Genomic DNA, 27,189 nt, shown 5'->3' on the forward strand with positions numbered 1-27,189 from the left:
ACTTTTTTGTGCACACCTGCTTCCTCAGTCCCGTGTGAAAGGGTATTTTCAAAGATGGGAGAAGTTGTCTCCCGAAAACTGTGAATAAAAAATATTGTTTTTGAACAAAAAACAATGAAGTGTTCCATGTATCACAAGCATATTCACTGCCCTCTGGCAAGTTAAACCCTTCTTCTTTTCCAGTTTTCAAACATATATTGCTTGTTTTGTCATTATAGAAGGCAGCAGACATTTACATTTATTTATATATAGATATAACAACAAGATACTTTATTGATACAGTTTTTATTATTATATAAAGTCATTTTAAGACACATACTGGTGCAAAATTCAGTTAATAAAAGATTACAAAAACATTTGACCCGTTTAACACTTTATATCATTATTTACAGTGATTTTACGATATAGAAGATTACAAATAATATTGGGCTGTTTTACACCTGTTCTCCAACAAGGGGTCTTCAAAGCTTCATAACGCTTCATCTCGCCATCACTACTAACTTGGTGCTCAAGCAACAAGACATCCATACATGAAAGAAAATGTGGCCAAACTAACTGAATTTCTGGAAGAGCCTGCTCTTTGTTTGGTCAACACAAAATGGTCATGTCATTATCAATTATCCAATGAGGGTTGAACATGTGCTAGGAAGTTCCTCCTCCACCAGAGGCATTTCAAAATAAAAGTTGCAGAAAAATCAGTTGCAAAATACACTTTCCCTCTATCTACTCTGTATATTTGTACTTCACACTTGTTATTTTAATATAAAAAAACTACATGTCATACTCATTTTCAGGTTTCTACTGGACAGATTTATATGCTTAAATGTTCAAAATACATGTTTTTTTCTCACACTGTCTGAAATGAAAAGGTGAGCTTTTTCAACTGATTTCCTCTCTAAATGCAACTTTATTGTTTCGTTGCGAGGCAATTTTATTTTTGTTTAGGCTACACTCCTTAGGTCCAAAAGAAACATTGTAACTCTACAGCACACATTGATCATTTAGAAAAATGTGCTTTAAACTTTGTGGCAACAGGCAGGAGAATGTCCTAGTTTAGTTTGGAACAACTGGCCTGCACAGAGCCCTGATCTCAAACCCATCCAATTCCTTTCATGAGCTGCAATCCAGGCCTTCCAGTAAAAGCTTTCCCAGGGGGAAAAACGTGGGTTCAAAGGTTCAAACAGGTGAAAAGCAGCCTCAGCAGCAAGACATATATTACAGTCACTTAAAAGGCTATCAGTGTTGCTCAGAAGTACCCTTTTATCATTTTCTCCAGGAATCAGGAAAGCCTTTTACCCAATAGCAGAATAAATACACCTGCAGGGATACATGTTAGATAATGTGATCATGCACTATATTAGATAGAAGATGGAGGCTGGCCTTGAGAAGTAGTTCATCTTAGATAAATACCACAAAGACATTTCTCTGAAAACAGAACGGTAATAAGTGGTTCATGATGTTGAAAAATTAAAGGACTGTTGAAAACGTATTTCTAGAAACCTTAAGAGTTATTCTTTTTGTGTGTTTTTTTGTTGTGGATTAGCCTTGGGTAGCCTCATAACTAAGGTGAAAACATTTCTATTAAAGCAAGAACGCATGGATCAAAGACTGTGGGGCTCTTCTGATGAGTATGTCGCTTTATTTCTCAATTTCACAAGTTAGTGCAGTGAAACTGTCAAAAAAAACAGGCAGCTACTTAATTGCCATCTGATTCACAGTATATCATGTTAAACACCATTTTAATGTAAGATAAAAAAAAAAGGTGCGTTATTCTGTGGTGTTACACATTTTAAGTGTGAGACTGAATATTTTGTCAAGAATTACTTTATATATATAACCTCCAAACTACTAGAGTTGTGTAGCTCCAACAACCACATTATCAAGGGGAAACATATGTTTGTGAATTTGGCAGTGTTGCAAATTAAAGTGTTGTTTCCCGAGTGTGTTTCTCATGAATGATGCCCTCAATCAAGGGGAAACAATTAACATACCACTGACTTTAAAGTGCATTTAGACAGACAGGAAAGCATTCTCTAATTCATTGCTATTTAATGACTCATGAGTTAATATATTTTAGGAGCAGAAAGTCAAATAAAAACACAAATAAATAAAGGATGGATAAACAGAACTCAATTATCTGGGGATGGATAAGAGGCCTTAAAAAAACAAATGTTCTTTTTCCATCATGTTGGGTTTTGACAAAAGGCCAAAACAAAAAATGCTTAATTTTCAGCAGTGATGAAAGCATTTTAACGGAGTTCACATGACAGCGGGATGACAGTTATCCATTATGTTAGTTTCAGCAGCATTCTTCTTTCTCATTGTTACACAGAATGGCTGATTTAAAAGCCTATAAACATATTTTGCCGGTGATGTTTTCTGATCCTCAAGGTCAGCTCACTCTCTTCTCTATCTCGTCAGCTTTCATCAGCTGATGAGATAAATCATGAAAGATTTTCTTGTCAGCTGAATATAGGCAGGGAAACGAGGAGCTGGGTCTTGTCTCTTCACGCCGACGGCCAGGCAACTTTTAACTGATGGTGAAGTAAACAAACAGGCTGTCGGCGAGACTGCCTCGGTCAGAATGATAAATGTCTGAATGTCACCACCTGCAAAAGAAGACAAAGTGTTCTTGAACACATCCAAGTTTTTTTTTTTTCACCCACAGAGATCTTTGATCTTACATTAACAGGCTGAGAAGAAAAGGACAGAGCTGGCAGTGCAGGTGGCAGCACTTTTACTCAACAAAACGTTCAGGTATAAGTGTGTTCAGCAGACGGTAAATTATGCTTTGTCTTCGAACAAAGAGATTATCTCCTCTGGTTTGTAACTAATTGCATGGGGCTTTGGTTTTCTGAATCTGGAGAGAATCCCCTTTGAAAAACTCAAATGAAAATGTACATCTGATCATTTTAGCCCTCAGTCCTTGTAAATTGCATCATATTGATAAATAGCATTATTTAGGTGAATTGGGTAATTTTGGTTAACAACAGAACATGTGAAATTTTGTTTGTGAGATTTGTAGCTTTTTTGGTCTCAACAAAAATGGATCCATATTTAAATTGCTCTTCCTGTGGATACACTGGCTACACAGCTGCAGCTGAGGTGAAAGGAGCATTTTGGTGTAAATTCAGAATACTGAAATGAATACTCCTTTGGAAAATGGGCAATAAAAATGAACAAATAACGAGATGGATCATATACCCAATGACACATAAAACAAGAGTTCTGGTGTAAAATAAAACCAGTTTATAAGCAGAAATAACATGTTTTACTCTATTATTCAGAGCTTCTTGTGGCACTCTCACACTATACTATGAAAAGTATCTTTGCTCCTGTAAACTGACATTTCGAAACCAACAATTGTGAGGGAGGAGAAGGCCAAAGATAATGAGGCACATGTTATTTTTGTTTTGCTCAATGCTGGAACTTTGACACGTAAGAGAACCTTTTTGATAGATCTTAAAATTAGTTAGTTGTGTGGTATGGAAACGTGGATGTCAAATGTAAAGGGAAACTGTCAAGAGCGGTCAACATGGCCAGGGAAATTATAGGGAAACCACAGATGCAGCCATTTACTTAATTAGAAAATCAAAGGTAGCTGTACCATTTATTGTACCAACAATTTGAATTTGTAGTATGCCTATTAAACTGTTTTTGATTGCATTTTGACTTCAGGCTCTTCCAGTGTTTCATACTAGTGTTTTTCAGAATGTTCTTTTTTTTTTGTCCAAGTATGACAATAAAAAACAACCTTTCTTTCATAACAAATGAATTATCATCAATGAGGGCACTTAATTCAAAAGTCTCTTTCTGCTTCCCAGCTTATTAAAGGACTTCTTACCTGCTTGTATTTACTGTACAACAGGCAAGCTCCACACAATAATTAGCAAATAAGTTTGACATGAAACATTTAATTTCCTTGGAGATTTTCTATAACGATCCACTTAAATGCAGGGTGCATAATTAAAAGACAGTGACAACAAATAAAACAATGACATTTATTTATTGATTCATAGGTTATACATCTCATGATATAATAGCGATATATTATTATTGGCAAAGATACTATAATCCAATTGCATTTCTATACATAAATACAAAATCTGAGGTAGGGCCTCAAAGATTGGTGACATTGAAAATAAATAAATGCATTTCACATATATGATATATATATATATCCTTTTTTCTTTTTTACATCTCACACTTATTTAAAAGATAGTTGTTATATCTATATCTACTCTGTTTTCAAATCAAAAGGATGTCATGGGCTGTCGGAGGCACATATCTATATCCATAGGCAGCAGTACCTCACGTAGAACACACAGAAATATATGACATTACTCAAGTAATTAGAAATTTAACCTATGCATTCATAGGTCAGACAATAAAGTGCCAAAAAGACACGACAGACATAACAATAGGAATACCGGTACCATATGAGACAGACAATTAGCTATTCTGTGGTGTTATTTTTGATAAACGTGTGATATTCTACCATTAGAGGACATCTATAAGGCCAATGGTTACCTGAAGATGTTTTGTAACGTATTGGCAAACATCGAGGAACACTACATGGGATATAAATGGCAGTATCTTAACTTCCTATACGCAGATGACACATTCCTTTATTCTTCTAAAGTTTGTTTTTCTGTTTTCACTACAACCCTAGTGTAAGTACTCTTTCTTTGGTTACCTATATTGCCCAAAGTTGACTTGCAGGCAAAGCAAATTCAGGTTTCTTTTTCTGTTTTCTTCAACCTCCTCTGTAAGAAAGACAACCCTCTGTTTCTCTTAACATTGTGTAGAACAAAAAGCTCCCTAACATGCACAGACTTATTCTACTCAGAGAGAAAGGAGAAGGATTACAATACATGAACATTGAGTTACAGCAACACAAACTGCACATGCAAGCTCTTCGGTGTTATATTTTATGAGGCAATGTGGATTTAACTAAACCCTAAGCTGTTCTTTTTTTTCTCAAACCAAAAGCACAGAAGCCCAGTAGAAATGGAAACACAGAGACACAAAACACATCATTTACAGCTATTTAGCCGTGGCTCTTAAGGAAATCATTAAAATCTATCTCAGGGCATAAGAGGCTTTTAGAGCAGACTGTCCATTAGATTCAACACATGATTAAAATGCCAGCCTGCCCCCGTCGCCACCCCTGTTCTCAAGTGGGTGGTTGCCATTGGATTCATTTTTTTTTTTTTGAGCATATTGGTGTTGGCAGTTTCGCCCAACTCACAATTTGTCGACTAAGAAAGAACGAGGCATCCTGGGAAAATAAATCTCCTCTAGTTCTACGCTGAGACTGGCCATGCAAACATCTGATTGATAGTTAGATGGAGTTCCGTAAAACTAATACCGAGACAAACACCCACACACACGAGCATACACAGACATACATTATTATCACGTTTAAACAAATAGAGCTACTTAACAAAAGCAACACTGTGGAGCAAGCAAGCTATTCAACAACAGGGCTTTTGTGCTCATTAATTGATTATGTTTTTGTATACAACCTCTTTAATAACATCTGTGCTATATGCATGTCGAGATTATGAAAAGGCATGGCTTTGAGATGCGGTTAAGGAGACCCTTAGATGTCTGAGCATCAGTAATTGCATCCAAGTACAAGTAAACGCCTGTAGTGTTAAAAGCATAATAAAGCCAATCAGGACTTTGTGTCAACGTGAATATGCGTAGCCAAATAGTCAAAGCGTGGAAAGGACTAATTGCTTCTGAGTGAATACATGGTGTTACTGTGTAGGTAATTGGTTGGCAGCCCACAAACGGAAAAGTTGACTATCTTCATGTGACATTGAAGGACATTTGGACTCCTGCTGAGCTGCACTGCTTCTTTTCCTTGTGTTACCAAGCAGTTACATCTGAAGAAGACTTTGACGCCCACAGAAACACAGCTTACGGAAGCTCATTAGTGCTCATGATGTCTTGACAGCACAATTTAAAGGGACTTATGTCCTAAATTACAGCCATTTAACTGATTCTGATGGATCACAGTGTGAGCTTAACTGAAAACCTTTAGTTTTCTGAATATGAAGATAAAACGCAGTTAACAAAGTGCCAATAAATGTTCAAGCTAATTACAAGGCATTTTATAATGAGGATTGTGTTAATAAATCTTAGCTAGGTATTGTTTTACATCTAACTATATTATAAAAAGCAACATACTTGATTTAGCACTGCACACAGTTTGGCAAAAGTCACTTGTACATCCTGTATTGGCATCGCAAGGCGCGTTTAAGCAAAAAGCAAGCAAAAATCAAAGTGATGATGCGTTGAGGTAACCAGGAAGTAGTATTCTGATCCTCTGCAACTCACTCTTAATATAATTTAGCATTCGGATGGCTCAAGATTCTGTTTCCTATGCACTGAATGCTATTGTTCCTACAACTACCAGAGTAGTGTGATGGAAACGAGTATACCTGAGACCCTGTTTTTACGAGGACACAGAGATGCAAGAGGCATAAGTCTGAAATGGCTAAGAGGTCTCCGAAGGTCAACCACAAACAACAAGAGACAAAGTACACTTCCAGAAAGAAGGAGGCCATTTTCTATGCTATTCTTCATCTACTCACACTTAGTAGCTGCTCCTAACAATTGTGAGGACGCGACAACACACGCGCTGACTACTCGTAGGGGTTTTTTAAGGAGTGTACACTTTGTACAAGATAATACTCAGCTAGCAAGAGAAACATGGGGTTTTCAGATACATGAACACAAACACACACACAGTCACTCTCAATCTCTTTCTTGCTAGCTCTCTCCTCTGCTGGAGGCTATACAGTACATATAATATATATATAATTATATATTTGATTTACTCTACTGATGTGATGCATATTGTTAAGATGGTTTGACTTGACAGGTTCACAACACATACAGAGATTAATACACTGTCTAAAATATAAGCAGAGAGTGACTACAAGGTCAGATTTTAGTGTCTTAAATTGGTTAAATGGCCACGTTACTAAAGGAAGGAGAGACTACTCTAGAGGTATCCTACATTGGGAATGTGTTCTTTAGAATAATACAATAAAGGAGACCAGGAGTGCAACTTAGTAAATAGACCAAGGGAGAGGGTATCACAAATGGTCCCTTGGATTCAGAGAGAGAAATAGATCCAAGCGTCGACCATACTGCAGAGTCATCCAGGCCGAAGTGTATCTACCAAAAGTGGTTATCAGGATGCATTCGCTACTCTACTGCGAAGGAGGAGGCACAAATTGCAGATCGTGTGATCTATTTTTAACAAAGCAAGAGCGAGTGAGCAGAAGCTACTGTGAATATACATATATACTGCTGGGTAGGAACAAAATGTGAAACCAGTGCAATTTTCTTTTTTTCCAGAGGCTGATATTATTTGTAATGCTGTTGGAAATTTGTACACGGATGGAACAAAACACAGATCCCCGCCGAGCTCATTGAACCGCTGCTTCTCTGTCGCACAATTTTCTTTTTGTTTTCCTGTGTCTGCTTGCACCAAGATGATTCATTATCTCTACACACAAGTATGACGGCACACGCACACACAAACGCACGTACACACACGACTCCATAGGGGGCAGCTATGGTGAGTCTAATATTGCAAGTGCAGTCTGAGCCGTGTCATTTTATGACACAATTTTCTCTTGGAATAAAGATCCCTGGGAAGGGTTCCGAAGTAATCAGTGGTCATGTGTGGGGGGCAATGATAGCCCATTAACCGAGTACGAAGCAGCAGAGGAGGAGTAGACCAGCCCCCCCCCAATAAAAAAAGAGAGGAGGTGGTGAAAAAGGAGAGAAGGGAGAGGGGAGGGAGCCTGTTTGCAAATCCAACAGGGAGGATGACAGGACACATGGGGGTGAAGCACAAACAGGCGAAAGGGAAATAAAGGAGAGGAAGGGGTGTTTCCAGGCGCCCCCTGCAGGGGTTGGAGTTGGTTGGTGCAATTCTTCCTGGGTTACTACTACTGATAGGAGCCGAGCTGGAAGTCCTTGGGGGGAAGTTTGAGGCCCAGAGAGTTGGTTCCCAGAGGGTCGGTCATGTTTTTGTAGCGTTCTCCACGGTGCTTCAACAGGAAGGGACCCCAGTCGGGCTGAGGGGAGCAGACCAGCTTCAGACGCTGCGGGGGGAGACACAACACACACAGGGTTTGCACAGGAACACCAGATAAAAGGGATAGTTTTGAAGTGGGGTTGTACAAGGTACTTATCCACGGTCAGTACATTAACCTCATTTTATAGAAACACACAGGAGTACCAGCACTGAAGAAAACTAATGTACTGCTTTAGACCGGGTCAGCATCAAGACATCATTAACCCACATAGAACAAAGGCTCACTTTGGAAATCAATATCTGTTTACTGTAAGCATACATCATATATTCTGAATATCTTCAATGCTTTACCTTGTCGTCAGAAGGACCTTTCTACCCTTAAAGAGCTGCATGTGGCTCAGCGGGGTGCCTTAACCTGCTCTAGGTTATATCAATAGTGGTGGGTTAGGGACAGAGATGGGAAGTAACTAAGCACATTTACTCAAGCAATGCACCTTGCATTAGCACAAGTTTTAGATATTTGTAAAGTACTCAAGTATTTCCGTTTTATGCTACTATGTACTTCTACTCCACAACAATTCAGAGGTAAATCTTGTACTTTTACTTCATTACATTTATTTTGTACCTTTAGTTACTTTACAGATTTGGATTAATGATATGAAATATAATCAACCCTTAAATCAGACTTTAGTTCACCTGCAGTAAATCAGCAGCTACCCTGCAGTATACAAAGTCATTAAAACAAGCTGCACCTTTACCAGCTCTGAGAACACTTTAATGATCAATAATTATAAAACATATCAGAGATATTATTCTGAAATGGACCAATCTGCACAATGACTACTTTTACTTTTGGTACTTCAAGTACATTTTGATGCTAATACCTTTGTACTTTTACTTGAATAACATTTTGAAGGCAGGACTTTTACTATGTAACAGTACACTCTGGTACTTCTACTTTAACTCAAGTACAAGATCTGAGTATTTCTCCCACCTCTGGGAACAGTTGTTTTCTCTAACAATAGCTTGGTTTTTAAAGCTCCTGATGATTTTATGTCTTTTTTTCTAATAAGAAATGTGCAATCGCAAATGAAAAAAGCGCAGAGAAAGTCAAAGGTCAACTTCTTTTGATTGTAAAACATGATGGAAACATGAGGTTTCTATCCTAATGCATATGTAAAAACTGTGATGATTATGCATTCAATCAAGTCACAGACAGGAAAGAGATGAAATTGTGAAGATGGAGGATGATCTGTGATTAGAGCTGCTGTCACAGCCGCAGAGGGAACAAAGACGTCTGGAGAGAAGGCCACGCTCGTCATCATTCATTAATCTGAGTATTTAATAAGGACCTGCCGGACTCCAAGAAAAATGGCCAAATGAATAGTCAGTCAGCTACTGCCTCTCCCTGCTAATGAGCAAAAGATGAGACTATTGATTCATCCAACAGTGTGTGTTTGTGAGGGACCAAAACAAAACATATACGTGATCATGTCTTGTTAAGGCCTTTTCTCACTAAATACCTCTCTAAAGGTGCCGGGTGCGATGTACATCTTAACGCAGAACATGATGGGGATCCATATGACGGAGCATATGACCATGAGCCAGCCCATAACCATGGACCAGTTGGGGTAGGTGTAGTCCCCGTACGTCATCACCTTCCACTGGTACAGACTCAATCCCAGGATGCCCTGCACAGAATATGGAAAATGTAGATTAAAAAAGGATGTCTACTAGGTTACTTTTAAGAACCACTGCATGGGTGTCTTTGAGCAGCATCTCTTCAGCTGCTGCAACAGGGATGCAGCTTATTGGCCACAGGTAAAAGGATTGTGTTGTAATGGTCATCGCCATAGGTATAGCTATTGGGAATGGGTTGGTGTTTTTTAGCGTGTAGATGTTTCTGTATAATACATGACCTCTTTGTAATTTTAGTTTTGTCACATTGTAGATATACTGTATATTGTAAACATTTTATATTTCTGTACCTTATTCTAAAGTTTCAGATAGTGTATCAGGGTGTCCCATTTAACATACAATATCCAACATTTGTAATTTTTTGCTTTTTAAAGGGAATTTAATACAAACTTTTTATGTATAAAATAATAATTACAAATCAAGTTGTGTTGCAGATATTCACAAAAAAAAAAGTCATATTATTTTCATTTTTACATCACAGATAACATTAATTTTTGTTAGCTTATGAGCTAAATCTAAGAAAATATTTTTAAGGATATAAAATAAAAATAAATGTTTAGTTTTGAGAACTTTTGAAAACATTTCTAGCAATTTCAACTGTTTTCATACCAGAGAGACAATTTAATTGTGTTTGTGTTTCTGTCTAAAGGTCATCATCAGGCTGTAGAGAATAACCAAAATGGCCTCCTGTTCTGTTTCTATATCTTTTTCTCAATTTAAAGACTGGTTTTGCAAATTCGGGCGAAGCATGCAGGTAATGTCGCAACCTTATTTTCTTCAAAACTGGAGACACAGTGACATTTTACCAAAGTTCAATAAAAATAAAGGCAGTTTTACCATTGCATACTCCACACTCATGGGTAAGAATAAAAACAACTATTACATTTAAAATAGACATTTTTTAGAATTATGTAGCATTATGTAGAAGATTTCTTTCCAAGACCTTCCTTTTACTATATTTACAAAACATTGGACAGAGTGTACCTCCTATTGACTACATTTTAGAATCTGTAAGATTAGAATAGGAGTAAGTAATTGAAAACAAACAGAAAAAACAGGGCAGACAGAAATACATTAGCCTGGGGTAGTGCTTCAATGAGCTTCCCGAGGAAATCAAATCTCCCTGGAGAGCAGCGAGATGACCAGCCGGCCCCGCTGCTGCTCCATTTGTCATCATCACCTCTGATTCGAAACTACAATGGTTTCCACTACAATTACTAACACGGCTGCTGGCCAGGGTCCAACAACCGCATGCTACTGAACCGTGTGCATTAGATTCTGCTACCACAAATAAGTGGCCATTTTACAGAAAATGTGTTGTCTGGAGATAAATGTATGTGTGTTTGCCACAGCTGGGTTATTAACAATCTGGCAGTATTTGTAAAACAACTTGAAACTTGGTGACGTGACAGGAATTGGAAAAAATAAATACATTTCTGTTGCTTTCCAATTGCAAATCAATAAACTTGAAAGGCGGCAGTGAAAACATTTTACGCCGCACATGTCCCGTGTGTGTGTGTGTGTGTGTGTGTGTGTGTGTGTGTGTGTGTGTGTGTGTGTGTGTGTGTGTGTGTGTGTGTGTGTGTGTGTGTGTGTGCATATGTGTGTGCATATGTGTGTGTGTGCGCGAGAGAAAGAGAATAAGATGAGCAAAAACAAACACACCGTCAGAATGGTTGGAGTCACAAAAGCCCAGCAGACTCTCCAGAATCGGTTTGGCTGGAAACCAATCATCATTTCAATGTCCTCACAAAATCTGTCCAGACCTGCACAGACAGAAAGAAAATTAAATAAAAGAAGAGAAACGTGGGAGGAAGACAGAAAAGAGGAGACACAGAGACTGACCTGGATTTAATAAGGTCTCTTAAATAACGGCCTTACAAAATGTTTTACTTTGTGCATGTGTGTGAGAAAAGGAGATGATAGAGAGCAGTAGTTTCTGAGGTCCTTCAGAAAAAGCGTGGGAGCAGATGGCTTCATTCCTGCGGCTTTATTGACGGATAACAGTGAGTGACATGAAGAGGCAGAGTCACACAATCATTTCAATATGTCACCTGTACTGATGCTCTGACAAACTGGAGGAGAGCAGTTTCCTCCTCCTGGGTAACAGCCCTCTCCTACACAGTTGAGCCCTGTGCATGTGACTTGGACGTCACAACAGAGACCCCTAGTGGTCACAAGTGTAATTACACTGTGTACACCGCAGAGAAAGGGAAATGAGAACTGCCTTCAAGATGATCAAGCTCTTATACATGCAGACAAGAAATCCTTGAAACTTTTTAACAAGTTTTAACAATATGTTAATATTAGCAATGTAGGCTATTGTATTTCCTTTTCACTTAACTAAAATGCTAATAAGAAACTAGTTCAGAATGCTGTCAGAGAACTTAATTTTTAACGATTCATACTTGATTTTAAAGTTATTTTCATGTTGATAAGGTTTTGAATATAACTTGTGATTTGGTACAGCAGAATTTTTTCAATTGGAGTTTCAGCCGAATCACTTATTTGTGTGATTTTACTTATGAATACAAACGTCTCTGAAACAGCATTTGAATCCTGCCGGGGCACTAAATCAGTTGCCTAAAAGCTAGGCTGATGAAATTATTATAGGTTTGGAAAACCTTTGAAGGGTCACTTTTGATTGTAATTGAAAGAAATCTTTCTAGACATAAGAAGTCTGTTAAAACAGTTATATAATGTCTTCTGTGGCATTGGAGGAGCTTTGTCAAGTCTGAGAAAATCACATAGCACTTTACAACAGAGTTTGAAAGACATGGGCATTGAGGGTCATTGAGATGCTATCAGGCTGCAAATGAAAAGTCTAATATTCAGGGTTTGGTGAATTACTTCTAAGATAAATGAATAATTCATCTTTAAACCAGAAACTGTTCCTGCAGCTGTGTTCAATGAGGTTTTCATATGTGATATTTGATGATAGATTTTTGAATTCAAGACCTGCAAACCAAAGGGAGGATGGAGCTAGAGACTGGTCAAGAGATGTAAACAAAACTAACCAGATTTTAAAATAACAAAATAGTCATTACGTTAGATGTGTTCCACACTGTAGGATGTAACATTACAGCCTCCAGTGGCCTCTAGCCATTCAGCCTTGCACGTGAAAGAGATAAAATAGGATCAGCTGTACTCACCATAGAGGTAGGAAATTCCCACCAGCTCGAAGATTGCAATGATAACCAAAGAGTAGGAGGCTGCGTACGTGTCCACCAACTGAAGCATGAACATCCCACTCTGTCACAAAGACACAAATACTAAATATTACTGCGGTTTGAGGCTTCATCTTACAATGACACCCCTCCTCCTTCACTTTTTCTCAACTTCTGACTTCTCCATGGTGATAACTGTCACAGCAACTTGCACTGGATGAAGAGAAATGACATGTATCAATCCTACTTTAGGCTGGAATTTGCCTTCTGAGAATGTCTGGGGGGATTTTAATAAGACTCAGCCTCTCTTGTTCCAATCAGCGAGCTTGTCCTCTGAAGAACTCGACTTCACTTAACATGCAGAAATCAGTTGGCTTATTCAAAGACAGAGTCCAAGGACAAGTGGAGATAATGCTCAAACGTGCCTGTGGGGCCTTCAGTGTGTGCACAGATTTGTGTTTTAGTGCCGTACCTCTGTTATCATGGGGAACCCCCCCACGAAGAAGATGGCACAGAAGATCAGGGTAAAGAGAGGTTTGTGTTTCCTCAAGTATTTGGGGAACTCGTCAGACACCGAGGTTACAATGGTCTCTATGGTGGCGAACTGGGATGGAGATAATAGAGAGGAGGAAGGAAACAGAGAGAGTTAAATCACATGCATGATGAAAGATTTTTCATTCGGACTCAAATTTAATTAGCCTAAAATAGAACATACTTAATTCAATTCCGTTAAATCATCAGGTATTTTTGAAAGTTTGAAATGCTAAATCTGATCACCACATATCCTGACTACAGAATTACTGAAAATTGTCTAATCAGCCCAGTTTTGCCGCAGCATTTTAACTAAAAAGCCTCGAGTCAGCACGTTTGCCTCATTTGTATCAGACCAACCGCTGCTGCTGGAATTCAGTATTCAGCATTGTGAGCCATTTGTCTCCAATTCCTACTATAAACCCGTTTTTGCCGTAATTGCATTTATTACCGAAACAAATAAAGACCATTACCCTAATCCTGAATAGGAGTAGGTTCAATTAGCAAATGCAACATGATGGTAAAATGGTCTCAGAACCCAGAGGACTGCAGTAGATGAATATGCAAACAGGCAATCTGAGAGAGTTGGTATAGTTTGTGTGTGTGTGCACTGTAGAAACCCATTGGAGCTGAGCTATCTGCCTCTTCTCCGCTCGTCTACTTCCTTCTGAGCTCCCAAAACTAATTTCCCGTCAACATCCCAAGCCTATTACCGCCGAGCTTCTTTCTACAACAAAGCCACCAGTCCTCTCTTCGGACCTGCCACTGTCAAGGCAAAGTAACATCATCATTTACTGTTAATGTAGACTGGTGTCTTAATGCGCCGCTGTGCCCCCTGCTCCTCTGCTCAGCTCAGCAGCATCACAGAGTAAAGGAGTTGGTGTCTTTACTGAAACTGTTTGCCCAGGATTGTATCCGGAGGTGCTCTGGACTTTTTAAAACTACATGCCGGGGACTTAAGTGTTTATTTATTTATAAGTCACATCAGGAATTAATGAGTGCAGTAACAGACACAATTAAAGTTTTGTAACTTTGAAGAGTAGTGTGCATTGGTAGTTCAGAAAAGAAAACACATTGAAAGTGTATTATTATGATTTAAAGCCAACAAAGCAAGCTTAAAACGCAATCATGGCAGCGATGAATTGATAATGGCATTATAACTTATTTAGAATCGTCTTCGCATCATCCCGATGAAAGTAAGTTCAATATATTGTATATGTTTTTTAAAACCTCGGATTTGGTCTCCAGCGTCTCCTTAGGAAAATATCTGGCTCTTTAGCTGTTGAATGCTCATCATCAGCTAATGCTACTTTTGTAAATGTGTTGTTTGGTCCTTGACAGGTACAAAACAGTGTGTTTAACAAAGCTTTTTGCTCAGTGAACCAAAACAACTTGCTGAAAGTCACTAAAACGCCCTGAGAGCCAGAGTGGGGTGATAATTAAAATGATTTTTTCACTATGAGGGAAAACTTTTTACACAATTACGCGTTACACAAACACAATTGATCCATCGTTTAAATTAAAAGTTTTAAAAAACGTTTTTATTATTATATATCTTAATTAATTATTGATTTGGAGAATTTTATGTTCTTTTTAAAAATGTTCACGTTGACTTTTTCGTGTATAATTTTAAGGCACGTTATTATTACATTTACAATAAATGTTGACATTTTTAATAATGTTTCATTTCTAAAAACATTTTGGTGCACACTCAAGGCCTCCAGCCTCGTAGATGACATAAACTGGCTAGTGCAGTTTTCTTCAACAATCTCAACACTTCTTTGTGATGGTTTGATCTAGAAAATGTCAGATAAAGTTTTGAAAGATAACTTTAATATGTATGTATATGTACTTTAATTTCACCCAAACATAGATTTACTTCAGGATTGTTGTTGCAAAACTTTAAGGTCAACTTAATTTCACTCTCTCCAATCATGCAGCCCCCCCTCTGCTCAAGAACCCGGAGAGCTGGAGCTCTTCAGCTGAAATCAGCCACAGTGGGTGGTGTGTGTGGGTAATTATGTTAATTAGGTCAACGTCTGCAGAGTTTATACCGAGCTGCATGCTGCTAACAAAGTTGAGTGTTTACTTTGAGACTCTCCTTGCCAAAATAAAGGTTGCTGATGTTTTGAAACGTAGGAATCTTCACCATGAGACTGATGGTGTTGCAGCCCCTACGTTGTGTTCTCACAAACAAATAATGACTACTTTTATTCCCGTACTCTGATCTAAGATTCTATTCCCCTTAAATAAAAAACCTTGCCCTTGGAGCTCGGAATCATAAATATTTTATTGATTCAAATGACACTTTGTTTGCAGCTACAGACCCACAGAAATAAAAGACCCAGCTCCAATTATTTTTTTAGAATCTGTTTGAACATTATTGTGGTTTAACTGCACATTTACTGTTGGGTTCAGCCTCAGCTCTGTCTTTAGACCCTTACTTCCCACAGCAGCAGGCTGTTGTTTTTAGATGTTTTTCCAAAACAATCCCCTGTAAAGTCATTGTACACTACCTCCCCAGCACAACACATCAACAAAACAAATAATAATTTAGCAGGATAGGGCATGAATGTTTGCAATAACAATCTCAGGAACCAATCGGACAATAGTGTTGCTACGATTTTGCAGGGTTTGTAAATGTTGGTTGTTGTATGTTTTACTAAATGTTACAAGATGTGGAGTATTTTTGGCCCACAAATGGCTAACAAAAGTCATTATTTTAAGGTCCAGGTTTGTTTTGCTGTCTAAGCTAAAGATACTTGCTAACATCAATCAGATGCAAAAAAACAACACCAGACCAGAAGTAATTTCTTGACATCAACCAGTGAACACATTGTCTTTACTCTATGCAGCAACAGTCCTGTCCCTAAAAGGAGTTTCCAAGCCAGCTAAACATAGCTGAATGCTCTTAAATAAATTGGTGGCTAGCTTAGCTGCTAATAAGACACAACATGCAATAACAAAACTTTAGAGTCGTTATTAACAGGGTCAGCGTAACAGTTCTTGGCTAATCACATGCCAGATTTAAATTATTTTTTCTCTTTTTAATTGGGAAGTTGAAAAAGTAGAGGAAGTAGATCAACTTTATGAACACTTGACAAACTAATTGTAATGAGCAACTTTAACGACCAAGTTTCATTAAATAAAGCTGAATTAAATCAGAGTAAAATGGTCAATTTAATCAAATAAACAAGTCATTGTAGTGTAAATGTCAATTAAACTAGTAGCAAGTGTGAGGGGTAAGTGGATAAATGTGTGTGTTGGAAGGTGTATAAAGAACAACTAAGGATAACTAATTACCAGTGTTTAATGCCTAAAACTCAGATTGTGTCTAAATAGCTGGAACTTTTAGAGTACCATAAAGCAATCTTACTCCTTATTATTAGGACATATAGGGCACACACACACGCACACGCACACACACACACACACACACACACACACACACACACACACACACACACACACACACACACACACACACACACATACATAGAGCAGTGGTTACCATGGTATCCAGGCCAAGAGTCAGAAGCATGAGGAAGAAGATGATCGCCCAGAAAGGAGACAGTGGAAGTCTGGTCAGAGCCTCTGGATACACGACGAACGCTATGCCTGGGCCTGACACACACACACACACACACACACACACACACACACACACACACACACACACACACACACACACACACACACACACACACACACACACACACACACACGTAAATGAGGATGCATCCACACCATCTCCACAGCAGGTACAGTACTCAGGTGTGTTTGAGTGAGCAGCACCGGCCTGCTGACGCTCCCTGCTGCTGTGGTAACTTACCTTCATCCGCCACCTGCTCTATCGGCACTTTCAACTCATGTGCCATGAAACCAATGACCGAGAAGATGACAAAGCCAGCAAATATACTGGTCGCACTGTTTGTACATGTCACAATAATAGTATCCCTGCAGGGGAAAAGAGGAAAAGGGAGAAACAAATGGTTAATATCTGCTTTAGTGATTTAAATAATGCAGCAATAATTTAAACATGCCACATACAACCAACTGCATATAATGGTAAAGCTCTATCATTTCAAACAGGACATGACTGTGTTGCGTACAAGCTGAAGAGAATCAATGGCGCCATCTGGTGGTGGGAGTTAATACTGCAAATCTAATTGTTACAGAAAGGAGCAAGGAGTAACATGTTTCAATAACCATGTAATGTTATGCAATGGGCGTGTGTATATAATATTTTATTAGATAGGTTTAATGAATGTATTTTTGTAACAAAGCATTCACGGTGTAATCGGGATTTAAAGAGAACATTAAAATATATGACAAAAATATCCTATTTTCTTTATTTATGAGAACAGCTCAACAACCAGCCCTTCTGAAGTCTTTCATTCATTACGTTTTGTTTATGTGAAGAAATCTACAAAGTACCATTTTCTTTAAATTATGGTATACGTCAATACCCAGATGTTTAAGGTTTGTCCTATAAAAGTTACCTTTATATATTTCAAATTGAGTGAGATTGAAATGAATAGAACACAACAATAGTTCACAGATTTGAAATGCAGAGGTAGATGCTTTAGAAGAGAGGCAATGAAAGAAACGCTGAACTACAGGCTGCAAAGAGTCACATTTATTGTTGACATTTCTACCAGACATACAGAAACAGTGTCAGTGTCTACAGTGACAGTTTGAATGTGTCTGCCAGAAGCATGGTTTACCTTTTGTGTGTTTACCTGTAGCAGTTATTGTGGAACTTATTGTAGGAAGAGAGAGTGATGAGGCCTCCCCAACCAGCCGATAGAGAGAAGAAGATCTGAGTGGCTGCGTCTTTCCACACCTGACAAGAGGAAGAGAGGAAGAGCTGCAGGTAAAGCGCAGGAAAAGGACGGGGAAAAACACGGCATGGGTGAATTAAACGTCATGCGTCAGGTACCTTTGCATCACTCAGTTTCTCCCACTTTGGAGTTATAAAGTAAAGGATGCCATTGAAGGCCCCAGGGAGGGTCACTCCTCTGATGAGCAGGATGACCAGCACCACATAGGGAAAGGTGGCTGTGAAATACACCACCTGCGGAGACAAGATGAGGCAAAGTGAGAGAGGGAATGCCAGGAAAATGGGACAGAAAAACACATTTTGACCTCCTGTGTCAGGTTCTTAATTTGATAATGTTCTTTCATCTGGGAAAATAAGTGGGAAATAAAACATTTGGGCAGTTTGTAGGTACATCAATCAACCGTTCCAAACACTTGGTGGATGTAATGTCGGAGATCCAATGATGTACTGGTTCCCAACCGGGGGTATGGGGACCCCTAGGCGTACTTGAGGGGATTGCAGGGGGTACGTAGAACGATAAGGCCTGGTGTGCTGCCACCAGAACTATCAAAAGCTTATAAAAAAAACAAGCAAGGTCAAGTGTCTCTTAACAAAAGATGTTGAAACTGCTAGAAATGAGTCTTAATATTATATTTTTTCACGGAAAATAAATGTCAAGTTGAAATGCATTTGTATTAAGGGTGAGTTCTACTGACTTTCATCTAAGGAGCATTTGGGTTAAACATGATGACAATGGGATTAATAGAAGAAAATCAGCGAATCATCACAGATGAGTGAGAGGTTACTCATAGAATGGCGACCAGCTCAAGGGGTACATGAGACAAACAGGTGGGGAACCACTGATGTAGAATGTTACATTTGGTGAAGACACTATTTTCAATTTCATATTAATGAGTAAACAAGCAACCAAACAAAAACACATTTTTTCCAACTGAAAACAACATACATTCACAGCGCCAGTCTTCAGGGTTCGATTTTCTCACATAGAAATGATAAGAAATACAAAGCATATGTGAGGTAACAACACACTGCACCTTAAAATAAAAACTGTCCAGATGTTTTTTATATGATGTAACATGCCAATCTGTTGGCTTTAGATAGTTTCAAGCCAGCTGATAAAGGTTGACATTGTGTGTGTTGCATCTATGTCCAGCAGAGGGCAACATTATATACAAGAAATCAACTTAAAATATCTCTCAATGTGTGCCATTACTTCTGTGCTACATTTTTCTCAAACAAGGGTGGAAAATTGTGATTCTTAAACAAATGGATCAAATGAGACTTGGATGATACTTAACAAGATATTTGAGAGTTTGTAAAAATATGTTTTGATATATTTTTTTATCTTTCAAATGTTATATTTATTTTAAGTCCTTATTAGTTCAAAATATCAGAATGCAAAAACCAAAACTTCAATCAATACTTGATGATCAAATTACTACAGATTTATTAAATAAAAAAGTTCACATTGAATGAATCTGGACATTTTACTATGTTTGCAGATTGGTCTAAAATCTAACAAAAACTTGGTGACAATAAGGGATCTGCACTTTAGTTCATCCCTTGCTCACCATTAAATATGCAACATCTCATCACTTAGGGCCATAATAAATCACACTTTTTCTCCTCATAAGCTGAAAAATGTAGCAAACAGCAAATCGGAGGATTATTTTGAGGAGTACTTTTGTTTTGAGTTACCTTTCCTGACGATTTGATTCCTTTGGCTAGAGATGCGTAGACGATTAACCAGGCCAGTGCCAGACAGCCTGCCAGAGGCCAGCGGATGTCTCCAGGATACTCAATTCCTTTGGAGATGTGCAACACGTTGTACCTGCAGGCGGGATTCAAACAGCAAAACTCAGCCTGAAGATATTCATCATAAACTCATACAAAATGCAAAAAAGACACAATTCAAATTTGTATTAGCAAATGACTTGTTTTATTTTTAAATGTTCAAGACATATATGTATTGTCCCACAAATCTGTCAATATATTTTTAACAGTTTCAAGCACAAATCAAAGTTAGAGAATTTGTTTAATTATTTGATTTCCTTATTTGTAGAAGCTTCTTTATATTCTGCATCGTTTCACACATTCATTAAATGCAACGGAAACAGGGAGGGATTTGTTTTTTGTGCATTTTGAGTTGAAGATATACAACTCTTGCTTTATAACTGGAAATTGTTGTAATACACATTTACTGAAATAGCATTTAATTAAGAGAAGATTACTAGGAATTGTTTGCAGAACATTGTCAGGTGAAACAGGTCTAAAAATGTTTTGTTCTTGTTAATTCATTCCCTAACATTGCCTCTATGAGACACAAACATGGTAATACATGGTTCTGTGAAACTCCTTCAAGAGCGTATAGGAAAACTTTAAGAAGTTAAACATTACTCTTTATTATCATGATCAAGCATTGGGTTTTTTTAAACAGTCTAGCAAGCCAAGCATATTCAGGACAAAAATATCTGATTGAGCTTTCATCTGTGGAACATAATTAAAAAATTAGACCTTTAAACTAAACACAGCTGTCATTTTTGTTATCTAACTGCTACATTTATTGGCTGTTAATGCCAGACTCACTTGAAGTACTCCTCGCTGGGGCTGACGTAGGTGTGGTTGGTGTCCACGGTCATGTTCAGCAGTTTGCTCAGGTTTCCCACAGTGTTTGGGGACAGACAGAAAGTTGAGTTCTTGATGGAGGTGAAGTTTTTGTCCCGCAGGATGCATGAGTCTGTTCCAATCAGAAACCAACACACATAAACTGGGAGAGACTGGCAGAGTACTGCAGTGGGACAGAGCTCACTGTCCGCTCAGGCTCACCTACTGAGCTAAAGCGGGAGACAGCAGTGTGGATCCTCAGTAAGAGAACTTGGTATGTATGTTATACGTAGACAGATGTGCAGAAAATAAATTGTGACAATTATCCATCTATAATCTATGCCTCATTTATGATACTCCAGGTAATGCAAGAGAAGACATTTGCATAATTTGTCATGCAGACACATCAGACGAAGTGTGATGAAACAAGAGTTTTTTATGCTATTTTCATTTTTCTTACACTTGTTTAAATTCTGCTTGTAATGCATTGTAATGCAGAAAAACATGTTAGTGCTTCGTATCCAGAATTTCTTTTTTTATATATATACAAGACAAATGAAGAAATGGCTAAAACACTGCATATAATATTTTACAAAACAATGGCTCAAGCACTCGTCCGCATAGAAAGAGAGTTTCCTATTACTAGGAAAGACAAAATATATCAAACCACTGAACCTAATGCAAAAACTTTTCAGAAAATGGACATGAAATCCATCTCAGTAAACATCTGTTCGACACAAACATTTGGAACATAAAAGCTCCAGTCAACATGGTATGTGTATCTTTTTGCATGCCTATTGTATCAGATGTAAAGATGTTTATGTAATATAGTCCACTGCACTTCCTGTATCGATATGATTTGAAAGTATTAATTGCCTAAATTACAGGTTATATATTAATGTCAATAACCATAGAAGTTGATTGATTTTATCATGGCTAATATTTCTCCTTTATCTATAATTTCCCTCATTATTGAGGTGCAGCGGCTAGTTACAGACCTGCAGTTCACGCAGCAGCCAGCAGGGGTCAGTCTCGGGCACACCGCAGCACTGCAGTAGACTGTACAGTAAATTTGTCAACCAAGCAGTTTTTGTGCTGAATCCACACAATCGCTAAAGGCGAATATTAAACAAAATGAACGGAATTTCGATATTTATTCAATCCACTTCGACACAAAATACCTCCAAGGACCTGCCCGCACATTTTCTGCAGAGAAACCACCATTTCATAAACAGTTTAATTTTAAAATTAACCAAAGCCTTAACATATCTGACATTACCACACAAAAGAATAATCTAAAACTATGTGAAATGTTTGTTCCTAAGTTTAAAATGTGACATTGAGGCCTGGTCTTACATATCATTGGCCTGTATCATTAAACATTTATGGATTTTAAGTATTTTTGGGAGTGAAAACACCGCAGAGATCACAGGTCAGGATTCATTATACTGCAGGACACCTCAGAGGGAGTCGTGACGCATTGCGCATTGTGGAGAGAGGGAGAGAGAGGTACTTTTGGTGTGTGTGTGTGTGTGTGTGTGTGTGTGTGTGTGTTGTGTGTGTGTGTGTGTGTGTGTGTGTGTGTGTGTGTGTGTGTGTGTGTGTGTGTGTGTGTGTGTGTGTGTGTGTGTCTTACCTAGCAGCAGCATGTCTTTGTCCTTACATTCCACCGTGTTCCACTCATTCTTACAGTTAGCCCATGGCAGTGAGCCCTTCAACGAAGCGAACAGGTAGTACAGTGTCCAGCACATAATAATATTATAGTATATGGCTATCAAGACAGATATTATCAACATGGCAATCCCGCAACCTAAAATAAATAAATGAGACGAAATATATAAATTACTCTTAAGAAAAAGTAGAGAACTCGTGATGATAACAACAAATGAGTTTTTATTTTTGATTTGGCTCTTGGCTGGTTAGTTTTTGCAGTTTACCTTGCAGAGCTGGGATGCATTTCCACACTGACACGGGCCCCTGGCTGGCAAACTGGCCCAGGGACACCTCCAACAAAAAGATGGGGATGCCGGCAATGCCCAACATTGTCAGGTAGGGGATCAAAAAAGCTCCTGCAAGGAAAGGAAGCAGCAGGATGTACAAAGCGCAGTTTAAGAGTCAGAAAAGCTTGGAAACTAACAATAACATTATATCAGGATTTAATGGGAGTAAAAGGATCTCCTCTGCTGCACATTTTGTGTCAATAAATTGGTTGATAAATTAAAAAAACATAATTATCCATAAAAGATTTCAAGCATAGCTGAACAAATAATTGATTATTATACCAAATTTAGAGGATAGTAATTTATACTATTGGTATTATTAATTGTATTAACTGTCACTTCTTTCAAAGCAGTCTTTTTTTTTTAAAAAAGCATTATTTAAGTGTTTTATCTTTATCTTTATATACTTTATTTGTTTCGTTGTTTTCATTCAAATAGTTACTATCCAAAATCTCGCCTGTATTTGCTGGCTGGTCTAAAGGAAAATCTTCCAAATAAACATCTCAAAAGAAGCAATAGAAATAAATGAAAACCCTGCTAATTGGGAATAATTCGCATTTTCCGACCAAATTTTTTGTTTTTGTCTTACCTCCACCATTTTGGAAGGCAAGATAAGGAAACCGCCACACGTTCCCCAGTCCCACTGCATAGCCAACCATTGACAGAATAAAATCCAGTTTATTGGACCAGTTTCCTCTGGCCTTATTCTCATCTCCCTCCTCGTCATCCTCTTCAGCCTAAGAGGAAAACACATTCAATTATTTTCCAAAATAAAACCCAAACTAAGTGACACTACATCCAAGTTAAACCATTATATTAATATTATTAATAAAATCCATGGCCTGAAAGATGGAATTTTATAATGAAAACATATGGACGATCGCTATTTACAGTCAAAAACCGCCAACAAACACATAGGCTACCATTTTATTTAATTATCATAAAGAAACCTTTAAATATTTCCCCATGTAAAAATATGAATCATAGAATACACATACTTTAGAGTGCAGCTTCATGCATTTGATCTGAATTTCCCTATTGGATCAATAAAGGTTTATATTATATGTTTCTCACTAAAACTAAATGTTTCCTTTATGTTCATTTTAGTTACAGCCTGCGGTTAACAATCAGATATCAGCACCAACTTTCCGATGAGAAATACCTCACCTCCTAAATCTCAGATTCTAATATTCAAAAAGCTGCTAAGGGTCCACAAATATAAAGTGTTAAAACAATTGTACGGCAGGATATGAGCAGAATACAAGAAACTGCATAAATATTCAGATAATAAACAACACCATGCATGGGAATGTGTTTTTGTGTGTGTACGTGTAACTGTGTGGTGGGGGGTGCCCTCGCCGGGACTAGAAACAATCCGCAGTCTCATGTAATACAGTGCTGTCTATCAGCCGGATAACACCTGGGTTTCTGGGCCATACCAAGTGTGTCTGCTGGGAGCGGGGAACCCCGAAAATACCACGAGAGTTTAATTGAATTCCATTTATCGTGCTACCATTGTTACTATGTGAAGAAAAATCAAGCAGAACAAATCATTGGAAATTGCTCTGTACGAAAAACAAATAGTCTCGTTAAGGACTAATAGCATCTGCAATGATGCTGATCAAATCATCCATCACACTGATTCATAAATAAGACGCCGTTTTGTTCCCGGATATTTAGCTGACATAAGCAGGTTTGAAAGTTTTGATCCGATTGGTGCAGAGGGATCCGGACTTGACGCTGCACAGAGTGGGGACCCCAAACAGCTCAGAAACAACCCAAAGTGCTACAGTCCTTTACATGCAAAAATCCTGCTTTATAACCTTTACTCATGCACCATACAAAGACACTTTAACCAGCAGCATGCACCTTTGCCATGCGGCTTTGTGTACATATAAATACAGACTGGATTTCTACACGGAAAAAATACTTTCTACTATCGTATTTGTGAAAAAACAAGTAAACGATACCAAAAATCTACCACTATCATAATGAGTGCTTGTTTAGGCCATTATCCGATCACCAAGCCAAAAGCATCCACTGCATCATTAATGTACCACTTATTAAGCACATCCGTGCAGAGGCAAAACCGTAAACCAGTCTTCACATTTTTAAGGGACATACATATAATCTCAGCATTACACACTCCGGATCTTTCACTCCACCACACCAGCAGCCCTGCTCTACAAAAGCTCTGCATGGCGGTGGGAGCTCCCAGCGGTGTGCACCTCTCCAGTTGGAAACAGCAGCTTAGATCCACTCAGAAAAACATCCCCACCGCTCTCAGACCAGCCGCTTTCCGTTAAGGAAACGCTTCATTTAGCTGACTTACCCCCACCACGGTGCCGGGCTGAACAGACGTGTTCCCATCTGTTCCCAGGATGATGGTGGTCTGGCTCATCGCCGTCCAGTTGCTCGCGGTGTTGTTCTGCTCTGCTGCCCGGAGTGGGTCGCCGTACAGGGCGGCCCCCCCGCGGGCCGAACCTGCAGTATCCTTACTGAAGGCCGAGTTCACGGCCACGGATCCAGGGGCCGCCGGAGCGGTGCTTTTAAACGTCCCATACGCTTTATTGCTGTCCAGTTCTCCCGGTTTATTTTCCGTGGAAGAAAAAGTTTTGCCATCGTTACAGGGAGCAGGCGGCTGAGGCGCCGGGTGGTGGTGAGGGGAAGCGGGCGGGCAGGCAGCTGTGTTGTCGGGTTTGCTTGCTGTAAGTCCCGCAGCTCCGTCGGGCTGCTGCGCCTGTATGTAGCCGGTGGGAGCGCTGGCGCTGGCCGGCTGTTTGGTCATTTCTCTCTGGTCAGAGAAATCCTGGAACATTGCAGAGACAGATCAGCAAAAAAAAAAAAAGGCAGAAAGCATGAAGCTGTGATCCAGCTGTAGTCCAGCTGTGCTTTGGACCTACAAATACTCAATTCTCTTTCTGCAACATTTTTCTGCAGTATGTTCTGGCTGCTCTATAGTTTCAGCTCACAGCTTACCCTGTGTGTGTGTGTGTGTGTGTGTGTGTGTGTGTGTGTGTGTGTGTGTGTGTGTGTGTGTGTGTGTGTGTGTGTGTGTGTGTGTGTGTGTGTGTGTGTTGGTGGGAGGGGGGTTACTCGGCTTCTCCAGTTCTCGCTTTCTGCAAGATTCTTTAATTTTACGCCCCATTTCCCCCTCATGTCATTCAGCCACACACATCCACTGATTTTATGGGCAATAGACAAGCTGCTGCGGGTCTCTCGGTAGCTCCACTCTCCCCGGAAGGCATGCAAGATCACCGGCGTTACAGCAGTGAGCGGACCCGAGGCGGGGAATTACAAATGACTCCCTGAAATTTACCTTTGAGGGATAGCGACCACAAAAGCTTCAGTTTCTAAAAAAGAAAGAAAATCGAAAAAAAATTCTATAAAAAACGTTAATTGATTAATGCTCACAAGTGATTTCAATTAGTGAGAAAACAAAGAATTGCACCTGTTTATAATCGCTTATATTAAAAAAAAAAAAAAAAAGAAGCACAATTAAAAATAGAAAACTGGTATAACAAACCAACATTTAACAGTTTTCTCACGTCAACACTTTAAAAAAGCCACACAATGGGGCTCTACAAGAGAGATAAAAATGAATTTTAGCTGACAGGAAGAGAGAACAAAGTTTTTTAATGTGGAGCTGGCGCAGCTGCAAAGCAGCACCATGGAGAGCGTAGGAAAACAACTTGCCAAATAGCATTAAAAAAGTGTCAGAAAAACGCTCAAAACAAGTTTATTAAACAGATAAAACAGCAAGTTAACAGTCAAAAAAGTGTTTTCGAACACTTACCATTTTTGGGTGTCTGCTGGCAGGCTGAGGTCAGCTGTAAGAGAAGACTGGAAGTGGACTGCTTGTAGCCGCGCAAAGCAGCGAGTGCAAAAGCTCTTCTATAGCTCCGTGGGAAAGAGTGGAGTTTGCGTCAGTGCAGAGCAAGGTGCCCTTCGCGTGACATTTTCTTGATAATAGGAGTTTGATAAATCATTGGCCTTGATTCGGATTTTTAAAGGGACAACCGGAGCCAATACGATGAGGGGCGCGTGAGTGCGTGCGTGAATTGGGTGCGTTCTTGTTACGCACGGCATGCGTGAGCGCTGGACGGACTCTTTCCAAAGCTGATTAATACACTTGTCTCTGGGGATGTGTAGGATGCTTACACACTTACACATTTACACACAGGGACGCATCTCACGCAGGCATACACACAGCTCGTTTTGGATTAAGATTTCCAGGTTTAGGGTTTATTGGAGAGGATCTAATGCAGCAGAAAACACGTT

The 27,189-nt window shown here is 38.9% G+C and overlaps 1 protein-coding gene across 1 annotated transcript; it reads right to left on the minus strand.

The window, feature by feature from the left end:
• Positions 1-4,117: 4,117 nt before the first annotated feature.
• slc6a5 (solute carrier family 6 member 5) lies at positions 4,118-25,726 on the minus strand. Its single transcript, XM_063882355.1, has 15 exons — positions 25,241-25,726; positions 23,498-23,645; positions 22,846-22,977; positions 22,545-22,718; positions 20,891-21,041; positions 20,003-20,135; positions 18,404-18,538; positions 18,204-18,307; positions 17,294-17,418; positions 16,973-17,085; positions 13,403-13,534; positions 12,916-13,015; positions 11,429-11,529; positions 9,589-9,756; positions 4,118-8,132 (listed from the first exon to the last, which is right to left on the minus strand). Exons 1-15 carry the CDS (start codon positions 25,724-25,726, stop codon positions 7,977-7,979), a joined length of 2,358 nt encoding a protein of 785 aa, XP_063738425.1. The 3' UTR covers positions 4,118-7,976.
• Positions 25,727-27,189: the final 1,463 nt, after the last annotated feature.

The sequence above is a fragment of the Eleginops maclovinus genome, chromosome 4 (genome assembly GCF_036324505.1).
Source record: "Eleginops maclovinus isolate JMC-PN-2008 ecotype Puerto Natales chromosome 4, JC_Emac_rtc_rv5, whole genome shotgun sequence".
NCBI classification, from domain to species: Eukaryota; Metazoa; Chordata; class Actinopteri; order Perciformes; family Eleginopidae; genus Eleginops; species Eleginops maclovinus.

Bases quoted from the DNA above. Each gene is read 5' to 3' on its own strand.
- slc6a5 (XM_063882355.1), bottom strand. From the start codon at position 25,726: ATGTTCCAGGATTTCTCTGACCAGAGAGAAATGACCAAACAGCCGGCC. The intron at 20,136-20,890 runs GTGAGTCTGGCA...TCCCGCCTGCAG, and splicing joins CCCAGCGAGGAGTACTTCAA to GTACAACGTGTTGCACATCT. The intron at 18,539-20,002 runs GTAACTCAAAAC...TTGTCTCCGCAG, and splicing joins GAATCAAATCGTCAGGAAAG to GTGGTGTATTTCACAGCCAC.